The 24094-nt window shown below is 38.2% G+C and overlaps 1 protein-coding gene across 9 annotated transcripts in view; it reads right to left on the bottom strand.

Annotated features, from left to right (window-relative positions):
• Positions 1 to 24094, bottom strand: part of LOC132133802 (calcium-dependent secretion activator 2-like) — a 173774-nt gene that overhangs the window by 125602 nt on the left and 24078 nt on the right. For all 9 annotated transcript variants that reach the window (XM_059546785.1, XM_059546792.1, XM_059546791.1 and 6 more), the window contains exon 2: positions 13057 to 13170. In XM_059546785.1, coding sequence (XP_059402768.1) covers positions 13057 to 13170 — 114 coding nt within the window. The remainder of the gene's footprint in view (positions 1 to 13056; positions 13171 to 24094) is intronic.

Consider the following 24094-nt stretch of genomic DNA (forward strand, 5'->3'; position numbering starts at 1 on the left):
AAAAAGAAATAAGGGACCAAATTGGAGGGACTGGAGGTAATGAGCAGTACAGGATGATGTCTGGACGTACAACCAGTCAGAGTCAGCTCTATAGTTAGATCCTCTCTAGTCAACCCTCATAATACTAAGCAGATCTACAGTATACTGAGTTTGATTGGAGTATCTTTTCAGTGTTTTCTGTGACACTGAATGCAAAGAAACATGAAGAATGCATGAAGTAATGTATGAATCTAGAGCCAAAAAGAGAAAGACAGAAAAGTAGGTGGTGTAGGGAGATTTACATTAGTTTTGAAGGCAAAAAGCAGAGCAACAGTGCAAATGAGTGTCAGAAGGAAATGTAAAATGAGAATGGGAAAATGAAAGAGGGTAAAAAACCCATACTCATGGTTTTGACAGCCTTCAAAGTCAGCGCCTGCAGCGATTCTGTTTGCAATGCTGTCAAACAGTAATCCAATTGAGAACCACAGGGTGGTAAACACATGGGAAAAGAGTAAGAAACAAATGTGAGATCGAGGGAGAGAGAGATTGAGAATGTGGAGGGGGGCAAGGAAACTAAAAAAAATAAAAAACAGATCATGACAACCTCAGGCTGAATGTGTAGAGAAATGATTCAGCCCTGGCTAAAGGGCAGACAACTCGTAACAAAACAAACACATTGGGACTCTTGTCTGTTGTCTTGTGTGTTTGTGTTAGGAATGTGTTTAAAGGAAAAGCCTTGTTGATGCCTCAAGACACTTCTGAAAATGTCAGAAGCAGAGGTACTGGTCAAAATGTGAAGAGCAAAACTCAAACACAATGATAAATCAGCCACAGGTGTGCTTCATTTTGGTGCGATTGTGTAAAATCTTTTCTTTCCTGCATTCATAATGATTTCATTGGTTGAAGGAAATGTTTTGGGGGTATCTATTCACACCCTTTTGCTTGAAATCCTACAATTTCACTATTAACATTAAATGGTATCCACAACCTATGTTTTTTTATAAAGGTATCGTCATATTTCAATTGTTCTGTGAATTTGAAATATAGTCATATGACTTATATATGATCAGGAATTTCGCATAAGAGCGAAAGAATTTCCCATACAGATTTCACAAAGGATTTCACCACATTAACCAACAGAAAAGCTGCTTTGTTTGAAAGTAATTTCTGTCTGAGCTGTGTTTCATAAGTCTTCTATACCATTTTCTTTATGTACTTACATATGTTCTCAATCACTATTTTCTCTTGAAATCCCATGATGTGAATTTTTTTAAGATATGATTATTAATATTTAAGCCGGTACTATTTCAGACTTTAACACAACAATAAGGTTCAATATGTAAACATTAGTTAATAGAGTAACTAACAATTTTTTTTTTAAATTTAGATCAATCAAAAAAAAAAAAAAAAAGTTCACTGGTAGTTCACGTTATCTAATGCATTAACTAATGTTAACAAATTTAACCTTCTTTTGAAGTGTAACCTATAATTCAGTTTAAAATCCAGACTAATATTACACAACATTATCCTCATTAAAACGCTGGTAAATAATGATTGTATTTATGAGGTGGATTACACATTCGGGCCAAGGGGTGCAGGATTTCTGCACGACACAAGCTCAAAAATTACAGACCACTGTGCCACACTACACAATCAGCCATCTATAAAATGGGTCTTATTTTAACATAACAACTCATAACTACTGGTTATGGTCTTCAGGTGACTCAGAAAGCCTGTCTATATGGCTAGAGTACTGACTTCATTACCTAATCACTACAATACAGCAAGTCCTACAGCCTCTCAACTCTAATTTCCTGCCATCATCAAGCACAGCTGAAATCATTTTCATAAATATAGCATTGAGAAAATAAGCAATCTAACCTGCGGGGACACGAATACAGCCTTTACTTGGCATGATTAGCTATTTTTTCCATAACAATAGAGGGAGCCTGAAGGTTGAACTTGTGAAGGTATTTTATTACTGTTAGTGGTGGGCTCTGAAATGGACAAGTTAGCCTGAATGGACCCAAAAGCATTTAAAATAAAGTTCACAATTACCTGATGGAACCTTTATTCTTTGAAGTGTTCAAATTTATTTGATACAATTTCTTTTTCAAGGCCATGGTGATTTTAAGTTAGTTTTTTAATTGATGTGCTTACCATGTCCAATTTAAATTTAAATTACCATTTCAGGAGTCAAATGAGAGAAAATGCAATTAAGCCAACTATTCAGAAATGCCAATTAAACATTACTGGAGTGCCTGAAGAATACAGTCATCTTAACTTATGCAAAACTGCACAACTCTAGATAAAATTTAAGTAAAAGGTCATACAGCAAATAATGCACCCCAGGATTTGATTCTCACCTCTTTATCTATATCTGGCACCTAGTTTCTTCAGCTCTGTCCAGCATGTAGTCACAAGTCAACTAGTCTCACAGTCTGTCCTCTGACCTGCTGCATGCAAAACTGAACTGCAAAGTACTGCTATGACCTGGATAGCTCAAATATAAACCAAACACAATTATAAATGCAACACATTTGTTTTTGCCCCATTTTTCATGAGATGAACTCAAAGATCTATAACTTTTTCTATGTACACAAAAGGCCTATTTCTATTAAATATTGTTCACAAATCTGTCTAAATCTGTGTTAGTGAGCACTTCTTTGCCGAGATAATTCATCCACCTCACAGTTGTGGAATATCAAGATGCTGATTAGATGGCATGATTATTGCACAGGTGTGCCTTAGGATGACCACAATAAAAGGCCACTCTAAAATGTGCAGTTTTTTCACACAGCACAATGCCACAGTTGTCACAAGTTTTGAGGGAGGGTGCAATTGGCTAGCCTGGTAATACCAAACTCTGCTACTTCACTTTGCTTCATAGACAGAGTCTGGAAGGGCATAATTGACAAGCGTTTACTTCCTCGTGGGGGGGTGGGGGGGGGGGGGGGGGGTTGGCACTTGTCTGAAGTCTAAAATCATTGGTGTACCCGTAAGCCAATCACATAACGTTTGGTTATGACGTGTGTTATGCGCCAGCTCAGCCGCCTCACACTTCCACTGTAAACAGGTATGCTGCAAAAACTACCCGCTGCCTCTTTAACCTGATCCTGCATGAGAGTAACCAAGGGGGATGGCTCTCAGCCCGCCCTCTGTTCGTTGATTGGCCGGCTGTTTTGGAGCCAGAGGAAAACTGGGAGATGGTTTGCGATCTCAGACTGAGTACAGAAGCGAACTGAAATTGAGCGGAAGTACGGAGTCTGATGTAGTCAGGCTAGCAATTGGCATGCTGACTGAAATAATGTCCACCAGAGCTGTTCCCTTGAATTGAATGTTAATTTCTCTACCATAAGCCATCTCCGAAGGTGTTTCAGAGAATTTGGCAGTACATACATCCAGCCTCACATCCGCAGACCACGTGTAACCACACCAGCCAAGGACCTCCACATTTAGCATCTTCACCTTCAAGATCATCTGAGACAAGCCAACCAGACATCTGCTGCAACAATCGGTTTGCATAACCAAAGAATTTCTGTACAAACTGTCAGAAACCATCTCAGGGAAGCTCATCTGCATGCTCGTCGTCCTCATCGGGGTCTCGACCTGACTGCACTTCATCATTGTAACCGACTTGAGTGGGCAAATGCTCACATTCAATGGCGTCTGGCAATTTGGAGAAGTGTTCTCTTCACTGATGTATCCCGGTTTTCACTGTACAGGGCAGACAGCGTGTATGATGTCATGTGGGTGAGCGGTTTGCTGATGTCAACGTAGTGGATCAAGTGGCCCATGGTGGCGGTGTGGTTATGGTATGGACAGGCGTATGCTATGGACAACGAACACAGGTGCATTTTATTGATGGCATTTTGAATGCACAGAGATACCGTGACGAGATCCTGAGGCCCATTGTTGTGCCATTCATCCACAATCATCACCTCATGTTGCAGCATGGTAATGCATGGCCACGTTGCAAGGCTCAGTAAACAATTACTGGAAGCTGAAAAAAATCCCAGTTCTTGCATGGCCAGCATACTCACCAGACATGTCACCCATTGAGCATGATTGGGATGCTCTGGATCGGCGTTTACAATAGTGTGTTCCAGTTCCTGCCAATATCCAGCAACTTCACACAGCCATTGAAGAGGAATAGACCAACATCCCACAGGCCACAATCAACAACCTGATCAACTCTATGCGAAGAAGATGTGTTCCACTGTGTGAGGCAAATGGGGGTCAAACCAGATATTGACTGGTTTTTGGAACCCCCCCGACCCCTCAATACAGTAAAACTGCACATTTTAGAGTGGCCTTTTATTGTGGCCAGCCTAAGGCACACCACTGTGCAATAATCATGCTGTCTAATGCCACACCTGTGAGGTGGATGGATTTTCTCGGCAAAAGAGAAGTGCACACTAACACAGATTTAGACAGATTTCTGAACAATATTTGAGAGAAATAGGCCTTATGTGTACATAGAAAAAGTCTTAGATCTTTGAGTTCAGCTCATGAAAAATGCTGGCAAAAACAAAAGTGTTGCATTTATAATTTTGTTCAGTGTATAGATATATACAGACAATAGCCTCACAACTCCGGTTACTCAGTTTTTTTCAATCATAAATTTTTCCACCACACAATTAATTTTTTTTAATTGTTTTTAATTGAGTTAATCTCTTGAAAAAAGACAGAATTTTGCAACATACACAGCATAACTGGCAATTTTAAGGAAAAAAAGTCAGACATTAATTTTTTTTGTGAGATAAAAACTCAATTATGAGAAGTCAGAATGTTGAGATATAATAGTTAGTCTTCTTTCTGCTGCAGCTGTCTGTCGTCCTCCATTCAGCAAACTGCATGTCGCGTTTGGTTACTACAGTCAAAACCATGAAAACTCTTCAAGAGTGCACAGTAACTGAGGTTTAAAACTGTTCAAAGAAAAGGTTCATTAAACTAACTCACAGATTTAATACACTACATATTAATATCTCTTCCCTTTGAACTAGTGATGTCCGGTTCACGTACGAATCATTTGATTTAACCCCTTACTAGTCACCCCCCTTTTTTGGCATGGAGACAGAAATGACATACCCAAAATAAAAAGGTTTCTACTCATGATTCTTTCTGACTAGATACATAATCAACATTTTTTCACAAAGCTGACACTTCAAAGTTTACTGTTCAGGAATCAGAATCACTCAGACTGTTATGATAATAGAGATATATAAGCTCAAACATAAAAACAAAAATACAAATATTAAAAACATATTTTTTAAATGTATTAAAAAAATTGTTGATGTAAGATATGAGTTTAGAAATACAGTGTAGCTAAAGCCACAAGTCTTTCAAAACTTCATTAGAAATTTCATAATCTGATCTGTAAAACTGAATTTTATGAAATATTTTCTAAGGCCATGTCATGTGTGTTTTTAGAGAAGGGTAATCAGATTGATTTATGGCACTTGTCATCTCTATAAGTGTGTTTTCTGTATGTGTGTTGGCTTTGAAAACTCCCCGTTTTCATGATTCTATTGTTCTCACCAAACGAGTCTTTCACACCTCCGCCAGGTATGACACATTATCCGCATTATTCTTTTATCATTATTCTTATGTTTTTATTCCACCTTTATCAGCCTTTTTTGTGGAATTTCAATGTTTACAAAGCAACAAAGCAGCGATCTCACTTCAGTCTCTGTATGCATTTAGCTCTTATTTATCAAAAGTCTTACTATATAAATACAACAAAGCATTTTCTTACGACCCTACGTGAATTATTGTGACAGAAATGCATTATGAAGAAGAAATTCACCTGCTATTAGTAGCATTAGAGCTAACGTTAGCATCAAGCTACATCAGAAAATTTATTAAATTATTAGTACACTTTTACTCAAAACTCACTTTGAACCCCGATCGTGTGTTTGTAATAACATCCTTTTGCGATCACGGGTGGAATTTGGTCGTTTACTATTGTAAAAATATGCTATTTGTAGCATTTTTCATCACTGCACAAGTTAGCATTTCCGATGTAGCCTACATGTTTTTTTATATTTTATAAAATGCCCCAGATCTCAAGAAAATCTCATACCAAGCTTTTCTATCGTAATCGCGGGTTTATTATTCGGATATTTCGTGTGTACAGAGGTGTTTCAGTTTTGTTGTGAGCAGATATAAACCAGGAACTGTTCACGAACCATGTGACACGATCTGACGCTGTCTGGTTTTGGGACTGTCAGACTGACAAGCCGAACGTCCAATCAGAGTCTGACTGGGTCACAGCTCGAGTACACAGAAGCAAACACACAGAGACGGCACTGGGAGAGGCTAGATTTGATAAAATTATTGTGCACCTGTGATTTTTCTAGAATCTAGAGTATCTTTTGCTGCTGAATTATCCACTAATCTAGTTCATAATACCGTAAAACTTCAAATAATAGCCCGGGCTTCTATTTGCCCAAATCGCCGAACTGCACCGGCTTGTATTTGAGACAGGCGTCTATAAGAGACAGGCCTTTAATTTAGTGTTGAGATGTTCAAGCATGACAGTAGGAGGTTACAACATTATATTACGTTTTATTTATAATTAATTTGAATGTGTTTAACAAATCATTTAATGTAAGAAATGTCTTTGGCTATTGGCAGCATAAAAAAAAACATAAAAAACGAAACGATGTGACCGCAATGGGCAGAACAATACAAGTTACCCCTAAACGAATGTGTTTAACAAATAATTTAGTGTAAGAAATGTCTTAGATTATTGGCAGCATAAAAAACGAAACAATGTGACAGCAATGGGCAGAACAATAGAAGTTACCGCTAAAATCCATCGAGCATATGAACTTGTTGCCCGAAACATATCAACAAGAAAGAATGAAGGCTACCCTGTAAAACAACTGCAATCATGTGAAAGAAAATTACTCTATTCATCACTATCATCATCCCCTCGATCCTCAATTACAAGTTCATTGGCGAATTCCTCCTCCACGTCGCTCTCCTCCACTTCTCTCTCTCCAGCCTCCGCTAACTCTGCCTGACTTGCTTGCACTAACAGCTCTCGCCCAGATGCGCACGGCTTTCCCTCTTTGAAACAATGGATAAGGTGATCCTCACTTCCATCAGAAGCTACTGTCAGGCCACATACCTAAGGATAACATCCCGAAGTCAAGTGAAATATATTATCTTATAAATATATTATAAATATATTATACCTCTCGCGCAAGCATACCTTAAAGGAATTTTTCAGCCGCTCCGTATCCAGCTTTTCCCACGCTTGTAACAGACCAGGCCTCTATTTGAGACCGGCCTTTATTTACCCAAACCTGTCGTCACACCAGGCGTTTAATAGAGACAGGCGTCTATTTGGGACTCGGCTATTATTTGAAGTTTTACAGTAGTATTTTTGTCAAAGATTATGGTTATATATTTTTTCATTTGTTATTTTTCATTAAATTAAAGTTGCGTATAAGTAGTAGATTGTGATTAACACAAAAGAGTGATAATCAGGTCAACAAATAAGTATAGAATTTCTACATTGATTTAAAAAAAAACTGAGCTGGTATCGGATTGGATCAGTATTGGCAGATACTCAGAATTTTCAGTATCGGATCGGATCGGTTCGGTTCTGAAAAAATGGTATCGTTGCATCCCTAGTTGCAATTACCTTTTTTGTTTTACTCCATGGCAGAAACAGGCTTCAATAGTGAATTACCTTTAAAACAACATGTCAAGTCAAAACAAACCATGACTGACCGCTTTACATGTACAAATGGGCCTGTTTTTGGCTACAATAAGCTGCAATATGTACCGGACGCTAGTTTAGTCAAAGGTCTGGCTATTAGACTGTTAGTCAGCTGGTGCGAGTGGTTCAGACTAGATATAGCCACATTAATCATTTAGAGCCTCTTCTTATAGCCGAGAGTGCTGTTTGAATCTTTAAATCCATTTGGACTGATCTATGTTTGCGAAATTGAAGATTACTTCAACATTATTTTTCATTATGTGAAACTGATTTCAACAAGCTACAAGGGCTCTTATTGACAAATCATTTCTAAGAAGAGCATCTTATCGAAATCTGTGACATCAGTGATACAAAAACTGAACCCATCTCCTTTCTAACAAATTTCCCCCAGCGAATGTTATTTCCAATAAGCATCCAGGTCAATAAAACTTGGCTTGGCTTGTCCTTTATCAGTCAGACAATCAGTAAAAATTGAATTTTATATTATCGAAAGAAAAGTAATAGCACACTTCTCCTCAAAGGTGGAAAGTAATAGCACACCTTCAACAAGCTGTATGATTTGATGCATCATTCATGTCTGAAGAGCCAATGGAGCAGCGATGAGATGTGCCCTAAAATGCAAGCTTAGATTAGGTTTAAGGGTTTGTATGAATCTGCAAAACAAATTTAGTCAATAGCAATAGACATGGCTGGTCTGGGGGGTGACCTGAGGTCAAATGTCTCTTGGGCACTAATTTACAGGTCACCGCTCCCAGAAATCTGACTTATAATTATTATGTGAACTTTAACAATCAGGCTTCCACCACCCATACGGTGCAAAATCATGACTTTTCAATTTTATTAGGCAGTAATGTGAAGGTTGATGTCATTATTGATCAAAATAAGTCTATAGGCAACATATTAATGCTGTGCACAATGAAAAGCTGCCACAGTGAATAAATGGCAAAGACTGAGGACAGAGGAGGAAAATGCCAGCTCTTCTGTTCACACACAATAACTCTATTATTATAATTGAAGATGATTTGACAGGTCCTCAGAGTGTAATAAAAGGAAGTGTGTTCTGAATCACTGCGTTTCGGAGCTTAGTGTCTGTACAGAGCAGCTTAACTTGGAAAAAATAAGCACTGAACAGCCTCTTATCAGTCCTTTATCAAACACAAACAACACGCAGCATCTGTAAAAGCAGGTTGTTAAGAAGGATGGAAGATTCTGGGAAATAATAAATAGGCTGGAGGAGATATGTTAGACGGACAAAAAAAAGGATGTCTAAAAAATTAAAAACAGAATATTCGGTAACACTTTCTATGAAGCCTGTATTTATAATACATTATAAGGGTATTCTTAAAGAATTATAATGAATGCATAATGCATTATGAAAAAACTCATAATATATTATATTTATTCATGAATAATCATAACAACGATTATAATACATCATAATACTTACGTATTTGTGGTTATAAGTTTAAGAGGATTATTTATAACACTCAATGAACACCATATTAAATCTACTTCATTTACAGTATAATGGACTGAATCATATCTTGTTTATTTTAGATCTGCACAGTATCTTACTACAGCTTGTGAGTGGTTAGATGTTGAGTGTTATTTGAGTGTTTCTGTGGAGCTAATGTTAATTAATTGATGTGAGCTTAATACCCCAACTGAAACAAATGCAATGTTTAAAAGGGTTACATTTTATTTTGATGGTTCCCTTAATCAATCGACTATAAGCAACTTTGCAACAACATGCCAACTAACTCTCATGAGAGGATTAGTATGCTCAAGAATGATAAACTCTAGTATGGTAGAATAAGCTGAAGTATAGTCAGTTTATCTGTTGGTTGACCATCAAAATAAAGTGTTAGCACATACTGTATTTACTGACTCTAATGACCGCTAGTCGACATGTAGATGCAGAGTTACTTATCAACAGCTGTCTAAAGGGTACCATCAAAATAATCAAACTAATATTACAATAAAAATAGTTTAAAGCAAAGAGAAGCCCAAATAAATACATAAATGTAAATGTAAACAAACACAATTAGTTTTAAAATAAATGTAGTCCTATATTTATTTTTGTATTACAATTTATTTATTAACATTACTTTGTTTTATTTGTATGTTCATTTATTTTTATATTTATTTACTCTGACATTGTATTTATTACCCTATATAAAAAAGGATACATTTATTTATACAAAGTTTTTTGTAATTAATTTTTGCATTTATTCTTACAGGCCTATTTTATGGTAGACTAGTCTTGCTTACAATTGGTTTATTTGTTTATAATATAATAAATAAATGAATTAATAAACGTGTGTATGATATATATATATATATATATATATATATATATATATAGGCATGGACTAATCTTACATCTTTTATTCACAGCACATTCTGTCATAATCAATGAAAGCAGTAGCAGACAGATCCTGCTTGACTGATGTGCTACTGAGATTTATGACTACACCGTGAAGATGAGTGCTATTTTTTGAGTCAGAAACTGCATTTTTAAATCACTCTTAAGAAAGAGTGTAGATCCTCTTTTGAGTATTTTATTAGAGTTTTACTGTACTGGTCACCTCACAAAGCAAGTGATCCTTCACGATCCACAAAATCTCACTTTGCACCCAAAACTAAAGTAACTACAGTTTTCCACACACACACGAAACAATAATTCAGGGGACACACTCTAATATTTAAACACGTTTGTGTGAAAGCTCTTCAGATACAAACAAGTTGCTTGGTAACCTGGCCTATCCTTATAAAAGGCTGTGGTCCGTGTGTGTGTGTGATGAGTTGACCTCAGTCCTGCTTGGCAATAGACAGGGGTTCCGCTAATTGATTGCGAATGAGTGCTGTATTCTGTTGCTTCAGTAAAGGTTACACAACTGTTTCAGAGAGCTGAATTAAAGAATAACCAAATTATTTAATTTGAGTCCAGTCCCCTCACACTGAAGTGTTGACTATTAAAATTTTAAACGGAAGAAAATGGGCATAAAATTATAGTAGCTCTGTACTTAAATAAATGGCAAAATTATGCATTTGCTCATTCAGACACTAAATGTTGATTAAACATTGATGATCTGATAAACTGAAAATGTTCAATTGCTTTTGTGTACGTATGTACCAAATACTGTAGCTAATGCCCAAATGCAAATAAAGCGAGATGTCTTATACCACTGAGCGGTACGGTTCGGTACAGTATGGTACGCAATTATTTCCACTGTCAGAACTCTTAAAATTATTCTGCATGGCTGTATTTCAGAAGGATAAACCCATTTCTTTCTAGGTGTGAAATATGTGTCAACCATTGGCGAAATGTTAATTAATTCAAAATTAATCTTTAATTTATGTAGCCGCCTACATTCTGCATGTCAAAACTGTAAATAAGGGACAGGAAAATGAATCAATGTGGAACAAGAACATGAATCAAACAACACATATGGTGTAAAGGGTGGCTTTTGGGTTCTGTTTGATAAAAAGCACAAATAATTTAGATCGAATTCTTTTTTTTTTCTTCTATTGTGTCTGTGTCTGCAAGTGCACTACTTGAAAGTGTGCAAAAACTTTCGGGACATTAAATATTTTCCTCATACAATAGACTTTAACAGTGAAGGTCTGGGAAAAAACATTCTCAACAGGCAATCAATTTTTAACATTAACTTTTAAAAAGATAGACCTTATGTATTAATCAATGTTATATGCTTTTGTTAAAGCAATCAGCCTGCATTATTTCACCTTTTACATTTTTTTTTAACACCAGAATGTCATTCACAATGCTTCATGGGGTTTTAGTAAAGTAAACATTGATCTGTCTTTTTGTTTAATTTTCAAATACACTTTTGCTTCTAACCAAAGTTTGCAATGTTGTGATTCACCTCACAGATGGTTGGTTTGGTTCATAGCTTATAACTCATTAACAAAGACTTTTATTTTTTTTAAATCCCTATGGGGAAAAAAACTTCTGGAATCAAGACTGCTGAAAACATTTGCAAACACTTACACAATCCATACAGGTGGTACGAATACACATTTGTACTTTTTGCACTGAAAGTGATGCTATGTGATAAAACTAGAAAACAACAAAACTAGTGATAAACTAACAAAGTAGTTGACTACTAGAGCAACCCCTATCAGACATTTATTGCTTCTCTTCATCATCTAAACAATGATTGACAACACTGTAGAACCACAATCAAAACTCCTACAGTGTGCACGAGTCCCTAGCGTATGCTACAAAAACCCCCCACAGAACCCAAAGAGTTGCTTTGATATGTGCACGATGGCCAGTGAATGACAATATGGATCTTTGATCAGCCAAACCAGAGTCCTCCACATGTGCAAGAGTGACTATCAGACCCAACTTCAAAGAGCTGTTTCCCATCCAGTGCAATTAATAGAGCGGAGAGCCAACTGATATGATATGATGATCCTATTAGGACTTGATAGGCATGTCCTGTTCTAAGAGAAAAAGAAATTAAGAGAGAGAGAGAAAGTGATGAAAGCAAGAAAGAGGGTGACTGACAATGTATGATGTGAAAAGGTAAAAACCACTGATTCGAAAGGCTTGTTTGATGACCATCTGTTTTGCCTGTTCATTATTCTCTGGAAGTTGCATGCCTCATCGTACCATTAAATGAACACGAAAGGTAAGAATAAACATAAAAAACTGAGTGTGTGAAAGAGAAAAAAACAGTGTGGAGGTAGGTAAAACAACTGAAGAAAGCCCACTTCCACACAAAGAATTCAGCCAATCAATTTTCAATAATTTATCAGCTGACCAAAGCACAAAGCTCCAGGTGTTTCTTCTTGGATCTGGGTTTTTTTTGTTGTTGGTTCAACGGCTATGAGAAGAGAGACGTTAACGAGTTTTACTCTTTAAAAACTTTCCTTCAGCCACCATTTATAATCTCACCATTACAAATTCTGGAATTTGGAGATTTTTATTGTGCATGATGTTTTTATTTTTGTTTGTTTGTTTTTTTATTCTTTGGTAATATTCAATCGTTGGCAGATAGTACCTGGAGGAACTACTACCAAAAAGTTCTTAGTGAGCATTTGACAGAAATGGCAACACATTTAATTAAATGTAGGTAAAAGGACCTAAATATATATAATTTTTTTTTTTTTTTTTTTTTTTTGGTAAAACACTCAAATAATCTTTGCTTTATGTCCAACTTTGACAATGTTTTTACAGTTTTTGAATGGTTGTGAAGTTCATTCCTCATCAAAACTGACAATTTTAAATGACAGTAAGGTCACTTCAGCTGTAGACATTTTGTCCACATCTTGAAAGTTTATTTGATATAGAAATGAAAATCAGAGAGTCTTGCCTCATAGTAACTGCGCACGGCATTGCAGAAGGCTTCATCTGCGACGATCTGCATCTCTCCTTTCAGGAAGGCCTGGAAACGCTCCTTTACCACCTGCAACTGCTGCTTGTTCAGCTGTAGAAAAGAGAAACTAGAGTTAACTGAAGATCTATCAGTGGCATCTCATTTTTACTTTAATTTTTTTAACATGAATAAATATATAAAAATAACCATAGGGGAATGGACTTTATGATAATGCTCACTGTAGCACCTTTTCTGGCAACACTTAGTATACAACGCAATTCTGTCGAGCATGTGTCAATAAAAAAAAAACATTTTCTGCTAAATTTTGTTATTCTTTAACTGCAGTTCACTTGTAAAGCACATTAAAATGGCTTTTCATAAGTACAAATCATCTTATTTTACTCTTTTGTATTCATAAATGTAGTTTTTCAGCGTGTATTATTGATGTTTTGGTAATGAATAATGAGTGGAAAAACACAATTATTTTCCCATCCTTTAATGTGCTTCCAAAGCTGATGGAAAATCAGCAGGAACTCCAGAACAAATGCATCGGTAATGTTTTAGAGGAAAACATCTTCATTCAAAACAGAAATACATTTTTTATTTTTTTGCTTGGAAAATAAAAAACAAAATAACATTAGTCATACACTTTGATGTTGTTTGGAGGGGGTGATTTCCAATCAAATTTACCCACAGGGAGAATGAAAGAAGGCTGCTTAAAAAATCAGGACTATTAACTGCTTTTCTTACTCATAATCATAGTTATGACTAATCATAAATTGACATCCAGGATAGCCATTTTGAAACCCGGCTTTGGCAGAAACTTTGTCTTGAGTTGGAAATGGAAGAAACTGTTGGGTAACTGTCCAACAAAACATAACCACATGTAGCGGTTTTATGGTTCCCACAAAAATATTAATCAGCACAACTGTTTTCAACACAGATAATTAGAAATGTTTCTTGAGCAACAAATCAGCATATCAGAATGATTTCTGACAGATCATGGGACACTGAAGACTGGAGTAATGATGCTGAAAATTCAACTTTGCATTAAAAGAATAAATTAAATTTTAAAATATATTAAAATAGAAAACTATTTAAATTATTTAAATCTGAATAATATTTCACAATATTACAGTCTTTGCTGTAATTAAAAATCAAATAAACAGACATAATCAGTCATTTCAAATACTATTATAATAACGTTTCTTTTTTTTACAAATTCAAGATGCATTGTAATAGAGCATAAAGCAACCTTAGACTTTTTTTTTCTTACTGTCAAATGCATAGTGAGCCCCCAGGCAAATGTAACAGACATTAATGTGCTACGACAGTCAACGGTTTTATAACCATCTAATATTCCCACAGAGTTGCAGCAACCTACGGGATATCCTTAATTTGATGGCATGAATATGTCGAACATCTGAAGCTATGCCTCATGAAATCCTTGAATTAGCATTTTAGCACACATCTGTTTCTTAAAAACAGAACCCATGGCCAAAATATGTTGGAGTGTCAACAGGACACTATATATTGCAATATAGGTAATATTGCGCCATCCATAAAATCTAAAAATTTTTCAAAAGCAAGTGTAAAATCAGCCTGGGACAACCAGGTTGCTGAAGAGGTAATTCACTGGAGAAGGACAGAAATCAATAGTTTAGTGGTTTGTGGCTCTAATAATGTATTATCAGCTCTGCAAATGGTTTCTGTGGTGGGCAAAAACATTTGGAGTTCAGGTTTACTCTAGTTTACCCACCCACCCAAAAACACAACAAAAGCACTTAAAGAAAAACATCATTAATTCTCCCAAAGGGTTCTGGGGGGGGGGGGGGGTGAGACCACCTCATCTATGTACACAGCTTAAGGGTGTGTGATAAAAAATAAATTATATCTCGATATTTTCTGGAATTTTGTTGATAAAGATAATTAGACGATATTGTGCTATGCATGTTATTGTGCTGGTAATTTGGCAGGTTTCAGACTGCCATGAAAAGCTGACTCCCAAAACTTTTGGTATTCTTCATATGGTTCGGTTTTGTATGATTTTATTTCGTGGTCTAATAGGATGAAATCAGATCTGAATGTGTCAAAAACTAAAGAGATGATCATCAATCTTAGTAAGAAAAAAGTTGCACTTGCAGGGTGGTCATTAATGACACAGGTGGATGTAGTGGAGGAATTTAAGTATTTTGGAATGATTATTGATAATTTGAAGTTTGATCAAAATACAGATGCAATTATTACAAATTCACGATAAAAAGATTGTTTGTGCTGAGGAAGCTTAACTCTTACAATGTATAGAGTTATTCTCATGTCTTTTTATAATTAATTTGTTGAAAGTATCCTGTCCTTTTTATTATTAGTTGGTTTTCATTATAGTCTATAAGGAACAAAAAAGTTTGCAAGGCATTGTTAATATGTGCTCAAAATGATGGGTGTTTCCTTGCAAAGTCTTACATTTGATTCTGAACAGCAAGTGATGAAGATGGCACATAAAAAATAGGAGACAGCACCCACCTGTCACGGTTCATGAATGCACCGTCTCCTGCTGTATTCATGTTACGTCATGTTGATTGTTTCATGTGGGTGCAGCTCATTCCAACAGCCTACTAAATGCCCTGTCTTTCGTCTCTTGTTTGTCAGATCGTTGTTTGAGGTCCTCCGTGTTGATGTCTGTTCAGTCTCTCGTGTTCCTGCCCTTGCTTTGTCTCCTGTTCGGTCGTCTCTGGATTGTATCACTCACTCACGGATTATCTTCACCTCTCACGGATCTACCACCAACATCATCTCTACCAGCGCACTCAAACCACCTACTCACCAGTCTGTGCTGCCGTCGAGGTCCCTGCGTCACTCTCCAACCTTCATCCATCACACCTCTTGTCAATAAACTCTGTTTACTCGCATTTGCCTCCTGTCCTCCATACGATTCGTTACAGAACGATCTGACCATTATGGAGGCAGCGAGTAGTCAACATTCCGCCCTCGAAGAGTTTCTCAGCGCCAGTGTTCGGAGGATGGACTCCCAGGAGAGGAGTCTTAACGACACTGGTCGCGCGGTTCAAGCCTTGGTGACGCAGGTGTCCGAGCTCACCCAACAGTTCCAGCTACTACGAGCTCCCACTGCGCCGCCCACACCGCCTGTTCTACCAGTACCATCGGTGACCCCCTCCCAGCCGGAACCACGTCTCCTGATTCCGGAGACTTACTCGGGTGAGCCCAACTTCTGTAGAGCATTTTTAACCCGCTGAACCCGCTGTGACATGCACTTTTCCCTTCAGCCCAGAACCTTCGCCAATGAAAGGGCCAAAGTGGCCTTTGCGCTAACCCTGCTTTCTGGGAGGGCGGCATTATGGGGGACAGCGGTGTGGGAGAACCAGGATCCATGCTGAGACTCGTTTCAGGCACTCTCCGCCGAGATGAGACGGGTCTTCGATCTGGCCGCCGGGAGGGAGGCGGCCAGGAGGCTGGCGGAGTTACGTCAGAATGAAAGATCCGTCTCGGACTATTCCATCGAGTTCCGAACCCTGGCGGTGGAGTGTCATTGGAACGAGGAGGTGCAGTGGGACATGTTCCTGCATGGGCTGGCTGACCGCGTCCAGAAGGAGATCTACGCCCTGGATCTCCTCACGTCTCTCAATGGGCTCATCGAACTGGCTTTGCGGGTCGACACACGTCTGACGCGGATGGAGAGGAGGAGCTTACCCAGCACCACATCCAGAACACCGACGGATATGCGATTCAGCGGCGGGGACGCGGCCAGCCCCTCCTACGACCACGGGGACTGAACAACATCACGGTAAAGAATACTTATCCTTTGCCTTTGATGTCTTCGGCCTTCGAGAGGTTGCAGGGAGCGTCAATTTTCACAAAAATGGACTTACGCAATGCTTATCATTTGGTTCGTATCAGGGAGGGGGATGAATGGAAGACCGCCTTTAATACCCCCAGAGGGCACTTTGAATATTTGGTCATGCCCTCTGGGCTTTCCAACTCCCCAGCGGTCTTCCAGGCACTCGTCAACGACGTGCTGCGAGATATGATTGATCAGTTCATATATGTCTACCTGGACGACATATTGATTTTTTCTTCTTCTCTCCAGGAACATGTGCAGCACGTCCGACGAGTGCTTCAGAGGTTGCTAGAGAATGGGCTTTTTGTCAAGGCGAAGAAATGCGAGTTTCATGCACAGTCAATTCCATTTCTGGGGTATATCGTGTCGACTGAGGGAATACGCATGGATCCAGAGAAGGTTAAGGCTGTAGAAGAGTGGCCAAGTCCAGATTCCCGTAAGGCCCTACAGAGGTTTCTGGGGTTCGCCAACTTCTACCGGCGTTTTATTCGCAACTTCAGCCAACTAGCCGCACCTCTGACCGCCTTGACCTCCGCCAAGACTGCGTTCAGGTGGTCAGACACAGCTGAAGCTGTGTTTATTAAACTGAAGAACTGCTTCATTTCAGCCCCTATATTGATCACCCCTGACCCAACACGTCAGTTTGTGGTGGAGGTCGATGCGTCGGAGGTGGGGGTAGGAGCGGTGTTATCGCAATGTTCTCCCTTAGACGACAAGGTCCACCCTTGCGCGTATTTTTCATATCGTTTATCTCCTGCCGAACGAAATTACGATATTGGTAACCGAGAATTGTTGGCAGTTAAGATGGCATTGGAGGAATGGCGACACTGGTTAGAAGGATCGGGGGTTCCTTTTATTGTATGGACAGACCAAAAAAATCTAGAATACATTAGCACTGCCAAAAGGTTGAACTCCAGGCAGGCTCGGTGGGCACTTTTTTTCGGACGTTTTGACTTTACTATCTCGTACCGCCGGGTTCCAAAAATATTAAACCCGACTCTTTGTCACATATTTTTGACCATTCCGAACGCCCGTCCACTCCCGAGTGTATTTTTCCTGAGACATTAGTGGTCTCCACACTCACATGGGAGATCGAATCGAAGGTCAGAACGGCCTTAGAAGGGGTAACGCCTCCGCCCGGGTGCCCATCGAATCGCTTATTTGTGCCGGAGGGATTAAGGTCCAACGTTATCCAGTGGGGACATTGCTCTAATGTAGCTTGCCATCCAGGGGTTAACCGCACTAGATTTTTAGTCAAGCAACGATTCTGGTGGCCACTTATGGCTCGCGACATTCACAGTTTTGTTTTGGCTTGCTCGGTTTGTGCCACTGGTAAGACTTCCAATCGGCCCCCTGATGGGTTACTTCAACCGCTGCCGGTCCCTTCAAGACCCTGGTCCCACATCGCTCTAAATTTTATTACCGCCCTCCCAGGGCAACACGGTAGTTTTAACCGTGGTGGACCGGTTCTCGAAGGCAGCCCACTTTATTCCCTTGCCCAAATTACCCTCAGCCAAGGAGACAGCGTTGACCGTCGTAGATCACGTCTTTCGTTTACATGGCCTCCCGATAGACGTGGTTTCGACAGGGGACCCCAATTTGTGTCCAAATTTTGGCGAGAATTCTGTAGATTGCTGGGAGCAACTGTAAGTCTGTCCTCAGGGTTTCATCCCCAGAGCAATGGTCAAACCGAGAGAGACAACCAAGATTTGGAAAGGGTGTTGCGATGTTTGGTCTCCAAGAATCCTTCCTCCTGGAGCCAACAATTGTCTATGGTGGAGTACGCCCACAATAACTTACCAGTATCAGCTACGGGCCTATCTCCTTTGAGTCTGGAATCCGAAGTCGCGGTCCCCTCTGTTCACGCCTTTGTCCAGAGGTGTCACCGCACTTGGACTAGAGCCCGCGAGACTCTACTCCAAGTGGGGGCGCGTACTAAGGCCAAAGCCGATCGCCACTGGTCTAGGCCTCCCGTATACGTCGTGGGTCAAAAAGTGTGGCTTTCTACTAAGAATATTCCTCTCCGCTCCGTATCTAATAAGTTGGCTCCCAAATTTATTGGCCCGTTTACGGTCACCAAGGGCAGTCCGCCTTAAACTCCCTCCTTCGTACAGGAGAATTCATCCCGCCTTTCATGTGTCAAAAATAAAGCCCGTATTTCATTCTCCCATTAATCCGCCTAAAAAAAAAATATATATATATATATATTTTTTTTTTTACAATAGTGCTCTCATTATAAATTCATCTAATGTATATCATAAATATCATTTAATGTATTTTGAGTATTTGCATGTGTGTTTAAGTGTTGATTGTATATGTGAAGCACCACAGCAGTCTGAACTAATTGCCCCAATGGGATTAATAAAGCTCTAAACTAAAGTAAGGAGTAACAGAAATTAACTTTCCCAATAGGTTTAAATTGATTGCTTTTTATGGACATTTTTACCTTTTTAAAGCCAATGTTTTTTTTCTAACCTAACTAAATATATGCTAGGGCTGAAACGATTCCTCGAGTAACTCGAGTAACTCGATTACAAAAAATGATCGAGGCAAATTCCTCTGCCTCGAAGCCTCTTTTAATTTATTTTAAATCTCACGTCAGCTTCTTTTGCAATGATTTTTTTTAATGTGACACAACGCGTTTACGTCACCCACAAAGCGGAAGGAGACACAAGCGCAGTGTATGACTGCAAGGAGTCAGCAGTGTTTTGAGTTGAGGGAAAACGTAAAGAGAACATCGTGGCGTGTGTTCATTGCAAGATAGAGCTGGCATTCCACAACTAGGGCCCTATGATTTCCGCGATGCAGAAAACGCGAAGGGAATCGCAGAATCCAGTCATAAAAACGGATTTTACAGTTTAACGCGGAATGGCACAAAATTTGCTAAATTTTGAATGAATTAATCAAAAATAGGTCATTGCACTTACGTCAAATCACGATATGGACTAATATCTGTAAATATTAATCCGGAACAGACCGGATTAATTCATATTTAAATATGAATCCTGCATGTTCTGTGTGTCTGTGTTAATGAATGGAGCAGAAGCGCGTCTTCCTTTATCAAACACACTGAAGCGCGCGTGACACTCCTGGTGATTTCAGCGTCTGCTGTCTCACTAAATAAGACTTGAACACATGAACAACATCTCCAGAACTGCTCTGACAGTCACTTCATGAGCATTTGACCGTTTGATTTGAGTAAAACTAGCGTCACATCACATACACAGAACTGTAAAGGTACGTCAACCCGTCAAAATAAAAGTCCGGTTAAAGACTATTGTTCAGCAGAATGTACATAGCCTACTACAAAAAAAAAAAAAAATCAAACATTATTTTATTTTTTTTAAGGTTTAATCACACAATATTTCTTCCATGTTTATTTTTAATAGTAAATCCCCTTTGTTTACCAAAAAGTTAAGTTAATCTTCAACAATTAAAAGATAATTAAATTGATGTTTTATGTGTTTAATGTTTAATGTGCATCTCAGAAAATGCTTTATTTAAAACCCCAACTGAATGGCAGTTAAATGCACTTAATTCATCTGTCAACTTTAATGTCATTGTTCACAGTACAAGTACAGACAGAGAAACAATGGGTAATAATTAAATGTTTATTTTTGATGTATGCATTGGATTATATGCATTTAAAAAATAAAAATAAATTTTTTTTCTAAAAAAGGAAACTTAGTTGTTCAATTTAAGAGACCGAGGAGTCTTATTTTCTCTTGCATAATTAATATTGCACTTTAATTAAGCAAAAACAAATTTTATCTGATTACTCGATTAATCGATGGAATTTTTGGTAGAAGACTCGATTACTAAAATATTCGATAGCTACAGCCCTAATATATGCATAATTTTTTTGTCAAATCCTTAAATTTAATCAATAAATTAAATTAATAAGACACTATAGGGCTGTTACCAATGGAAGGAAATCAGTATCAACGAAATTTGTGTTTGTAATGAATCATTGTGTCATTTAGATACATTTGACTGTTCAATGCAGGACATGAATGTATTTAAACTGCAGTTACACATGCATAATTAATGTTTTGATGTTTTAAAAACAAAACCTTGAATTTCTTATAATTTAATTTTTGGGGGGGGGGTATATAAACCTAAAAATAATAAACCTAAAATTGACAGTAGGTGGCAGCAAATCCCCGCATGAGTGAGTCATTAATTGAACCTATTAGTTCTAACAGCTGATTGATTCAATAATGAAACACCTCATGTGTTGCTCGAAGACAAAACAGTTCTGGTGTGGTTTTCTTTGGATCTCTTTTTGTTGTCGAAATACAGCAAAAATGAACTTGTGTCTAAAATGTAAGTCACTTAATATTAATTTGTTGTTTATTGAGCTATTCATCAAATCAATATCAAATTTGCAATCGTGCTAATATTTGGAGAAAACTTCAATTAATCATTTTCATTGATTCCAACATATCAAGTGTCATAAGGCTCAAGTGAGCAAGTCCACAAGGCCATCAGAGAACAGGTGTCAGCTGGCACTCTCCTCCCAAGCCTTGATAAAACATACACTCCTCCTCCTAATCAAACACACACTCACCTCTCCTTCAACAAACATGCCTCAATGCATCTCTTCCCTGAAACACCAGTATGTAATATTAAAAGCAAAACAACCCATACAAGCATCAGATCAAGGAGGTAATATTACATCTAGGAAGTTAGACTCTAAAATTATACTTCATAGAAGTCCTACACTCACAAACAGCATCCAGCCAACTATTTTTTATTAAGGTGACATATTATGCCCCTCTCTACATTATGTAATATAAGTCTCTGGTGTCCCCAGAATGTGTCTGTAAAGTTTCAGCTCAAAATACCCCACAGATTATTTATCATATCATTTTGAAAATGCTTATTTTGAGTGGAAGCAGAAACACACTGTTTTTCTTGCATGTCTCTTTAAATGCAAATGAGCCGCCCCCTTTTTCCATAATTGAGCTGCATCATTACAGCTCAGACTTGCTAAAAACATCGGTTTCGGTTCAGATTATCATTTTTATCGGGCTGAAATCATGTGTTTTAAACCATATTAGTTTAAGCATCTGATATACTGTGCGGTTTTCTGAGTCAACACATATGAAGTACATGGACAGAAAGTGGCTGTCACAGCGTCTGAGTACTAAACTAAGTTCTTATTCACACACAAGTTTACGTTAAAAACACAGTCACAAAAACACTTGGTTATGTCTGTGAAGGTTCATGTATACCTTTGATTGAGTTTTTCCTAAACAAACATCCACCACTAGCAATTTCTATCAGGATCAACAGGCAAAAACAGAGCTAGAGAAAGAGAGAGAAACAAAGAGAGCAATAAAGAGTGGGGAAAGAACGTGTGTGTGTGTATATGACAGTGATTCCCAACGGCACCATTGGGAGCTAATGGAGAAGAAACACTGCAGACATTTATCACTGAACAACACGCAGCGCTAACAACCTCGACGGCTCCTGTCTCTGCCACAAGCCTTTGTTCAAGCCTATTAGTGGAAACGCATTGCCAAATGGCACCAAACAGAAACTCAAACCATAGCGTGCCTAAATTCAGGTGTAAAGTGTTGGAAACCTCAATATTTAAGGGGTTCCAACCAAAATTTCTGAAAGGTCTGTACGATTGCTCACGAAGTGAAAGTTACCAGCACCATTTTCTGTCAGACACCTAAGGCCAGGAAGGAAATTCTCGGAAATTCTTGCTGTTTATTTAGCCATTCCTCTGTAATGTGATGTATTTAGAAGTGAAACAAAATATTCAACAAGAAAAAAATAAATGTTGGGAGAAACATTTTATCTAATGGGAAATGATTGGCCCATGAAAAAGAGGTTCCAGATCCTTCTACAAAGTTTAAAGTCGATTGTAGAAGACTACTTTCCTCCTAAAAAGCCACCATGAGCCACTTTTGATTATTAATGGTTATTTATATAATCATTAATGCTATCAAGTTTTAAAATGAAGAATTTTGTAAGCAAGTTGTTATGAAGAATGCATATTATATAACCATTGGTATTTCCTTGAAAAGTTCCATGTTCTTGTTTCTTTATGAGAAGTGGTTTTATTAAAGGTCCCGTTCTTCATGATTTCATGTTTTAAACTTTAGTTAGTGTGTAATGTTGTTGTTAGAGTATAAATAATATCTGTAAAATTCTAAAGCTCAAAGTTCAATGCCAAGCGAGATATTTTATTTAACAGATTTCGCCTACAAGAACGACTTGTTTGGACTATATCCCTCTAGTTTCTGCAGTATAACGTCACAAACAGTTTTTTGACTAACCTCCGCCCACATGAATACACAAAAAGTGGGGCGTGGCCTTGTTGCGCTCCGACGGAGAAGAGGAAGAGTTGCGTTTGTGTTTGTCGCCATGTCGTCGAAACGCTGTTATTTTCATCTCGGAGTCCAATCATCTTTATTTGGGCTTCCCAGGGATGCTGTACTTAGAGATCAATGGTTACAATTTATGTTTAACTCTGTTCCAGAAAATTATAATCCACATGTAAAACTATGTGCAGCACATTTTGCTGAGGGCAGTTTCCTCAATCTCAATCAGTTTAATGCCGGATTCGCACAAAGATTATTCTTGAAAGATGGAGCAGTTCCCTCTTTGTCTGCAGAAGGCATTGTTTATGGACCACAACCGGTAAGTGTATTTTATTATTTAAGTTGGTGCGTTTAACAGTTTCTGTAACTTAATACACAAAGGGCAATGCTGTTTAGCTTTGTTAACTAGATGTTAGGGCTGTGCAAAAAAATCAAATGCTTCTCAAATCACTTGCAACTAGCCCAATCGCATTTCCAGGAGGGCAGCGTGCTCTAAGCTGGTGTCGAATCACAACACAGGAACCACTGGCACAATCAGAACTTGTTACGTATTTCTGAAGGAGGGACTTTATAGAACAAGGAAATCGTCAGCCCGTCAGACAGTGAAAACAGCGATATACAGAAAGGTGAATTGTGTGAAAAATACTGTTTTTTTTACACGTGAAACATGAACACACGTTATATTGCACACTGTTAACACAAATCAAAGCTTCAAAAAAAGCACGAAAAACGGGACCTATAATTTTTATAAAGGCATGTTATGTCTCACAGCAGTTAAACCCGCATCAACATTGCATGTTCAAACCTTAATATCATAATTACTAACAGGTTAATAGAGGTTTTC

This window comes from Carassius carassius, chromosome 50 (genome assembly GCF_963082965.1).
Source record: "Carassius carassius chromosome 50, fCarCar2.1, whole genome shotgun sequence".
NCBI lineage: Eukaryota > Metazoa > Chordata > Actinopteri > Cypriniformes > Cyprinidae > Carassius > Carassius carassius.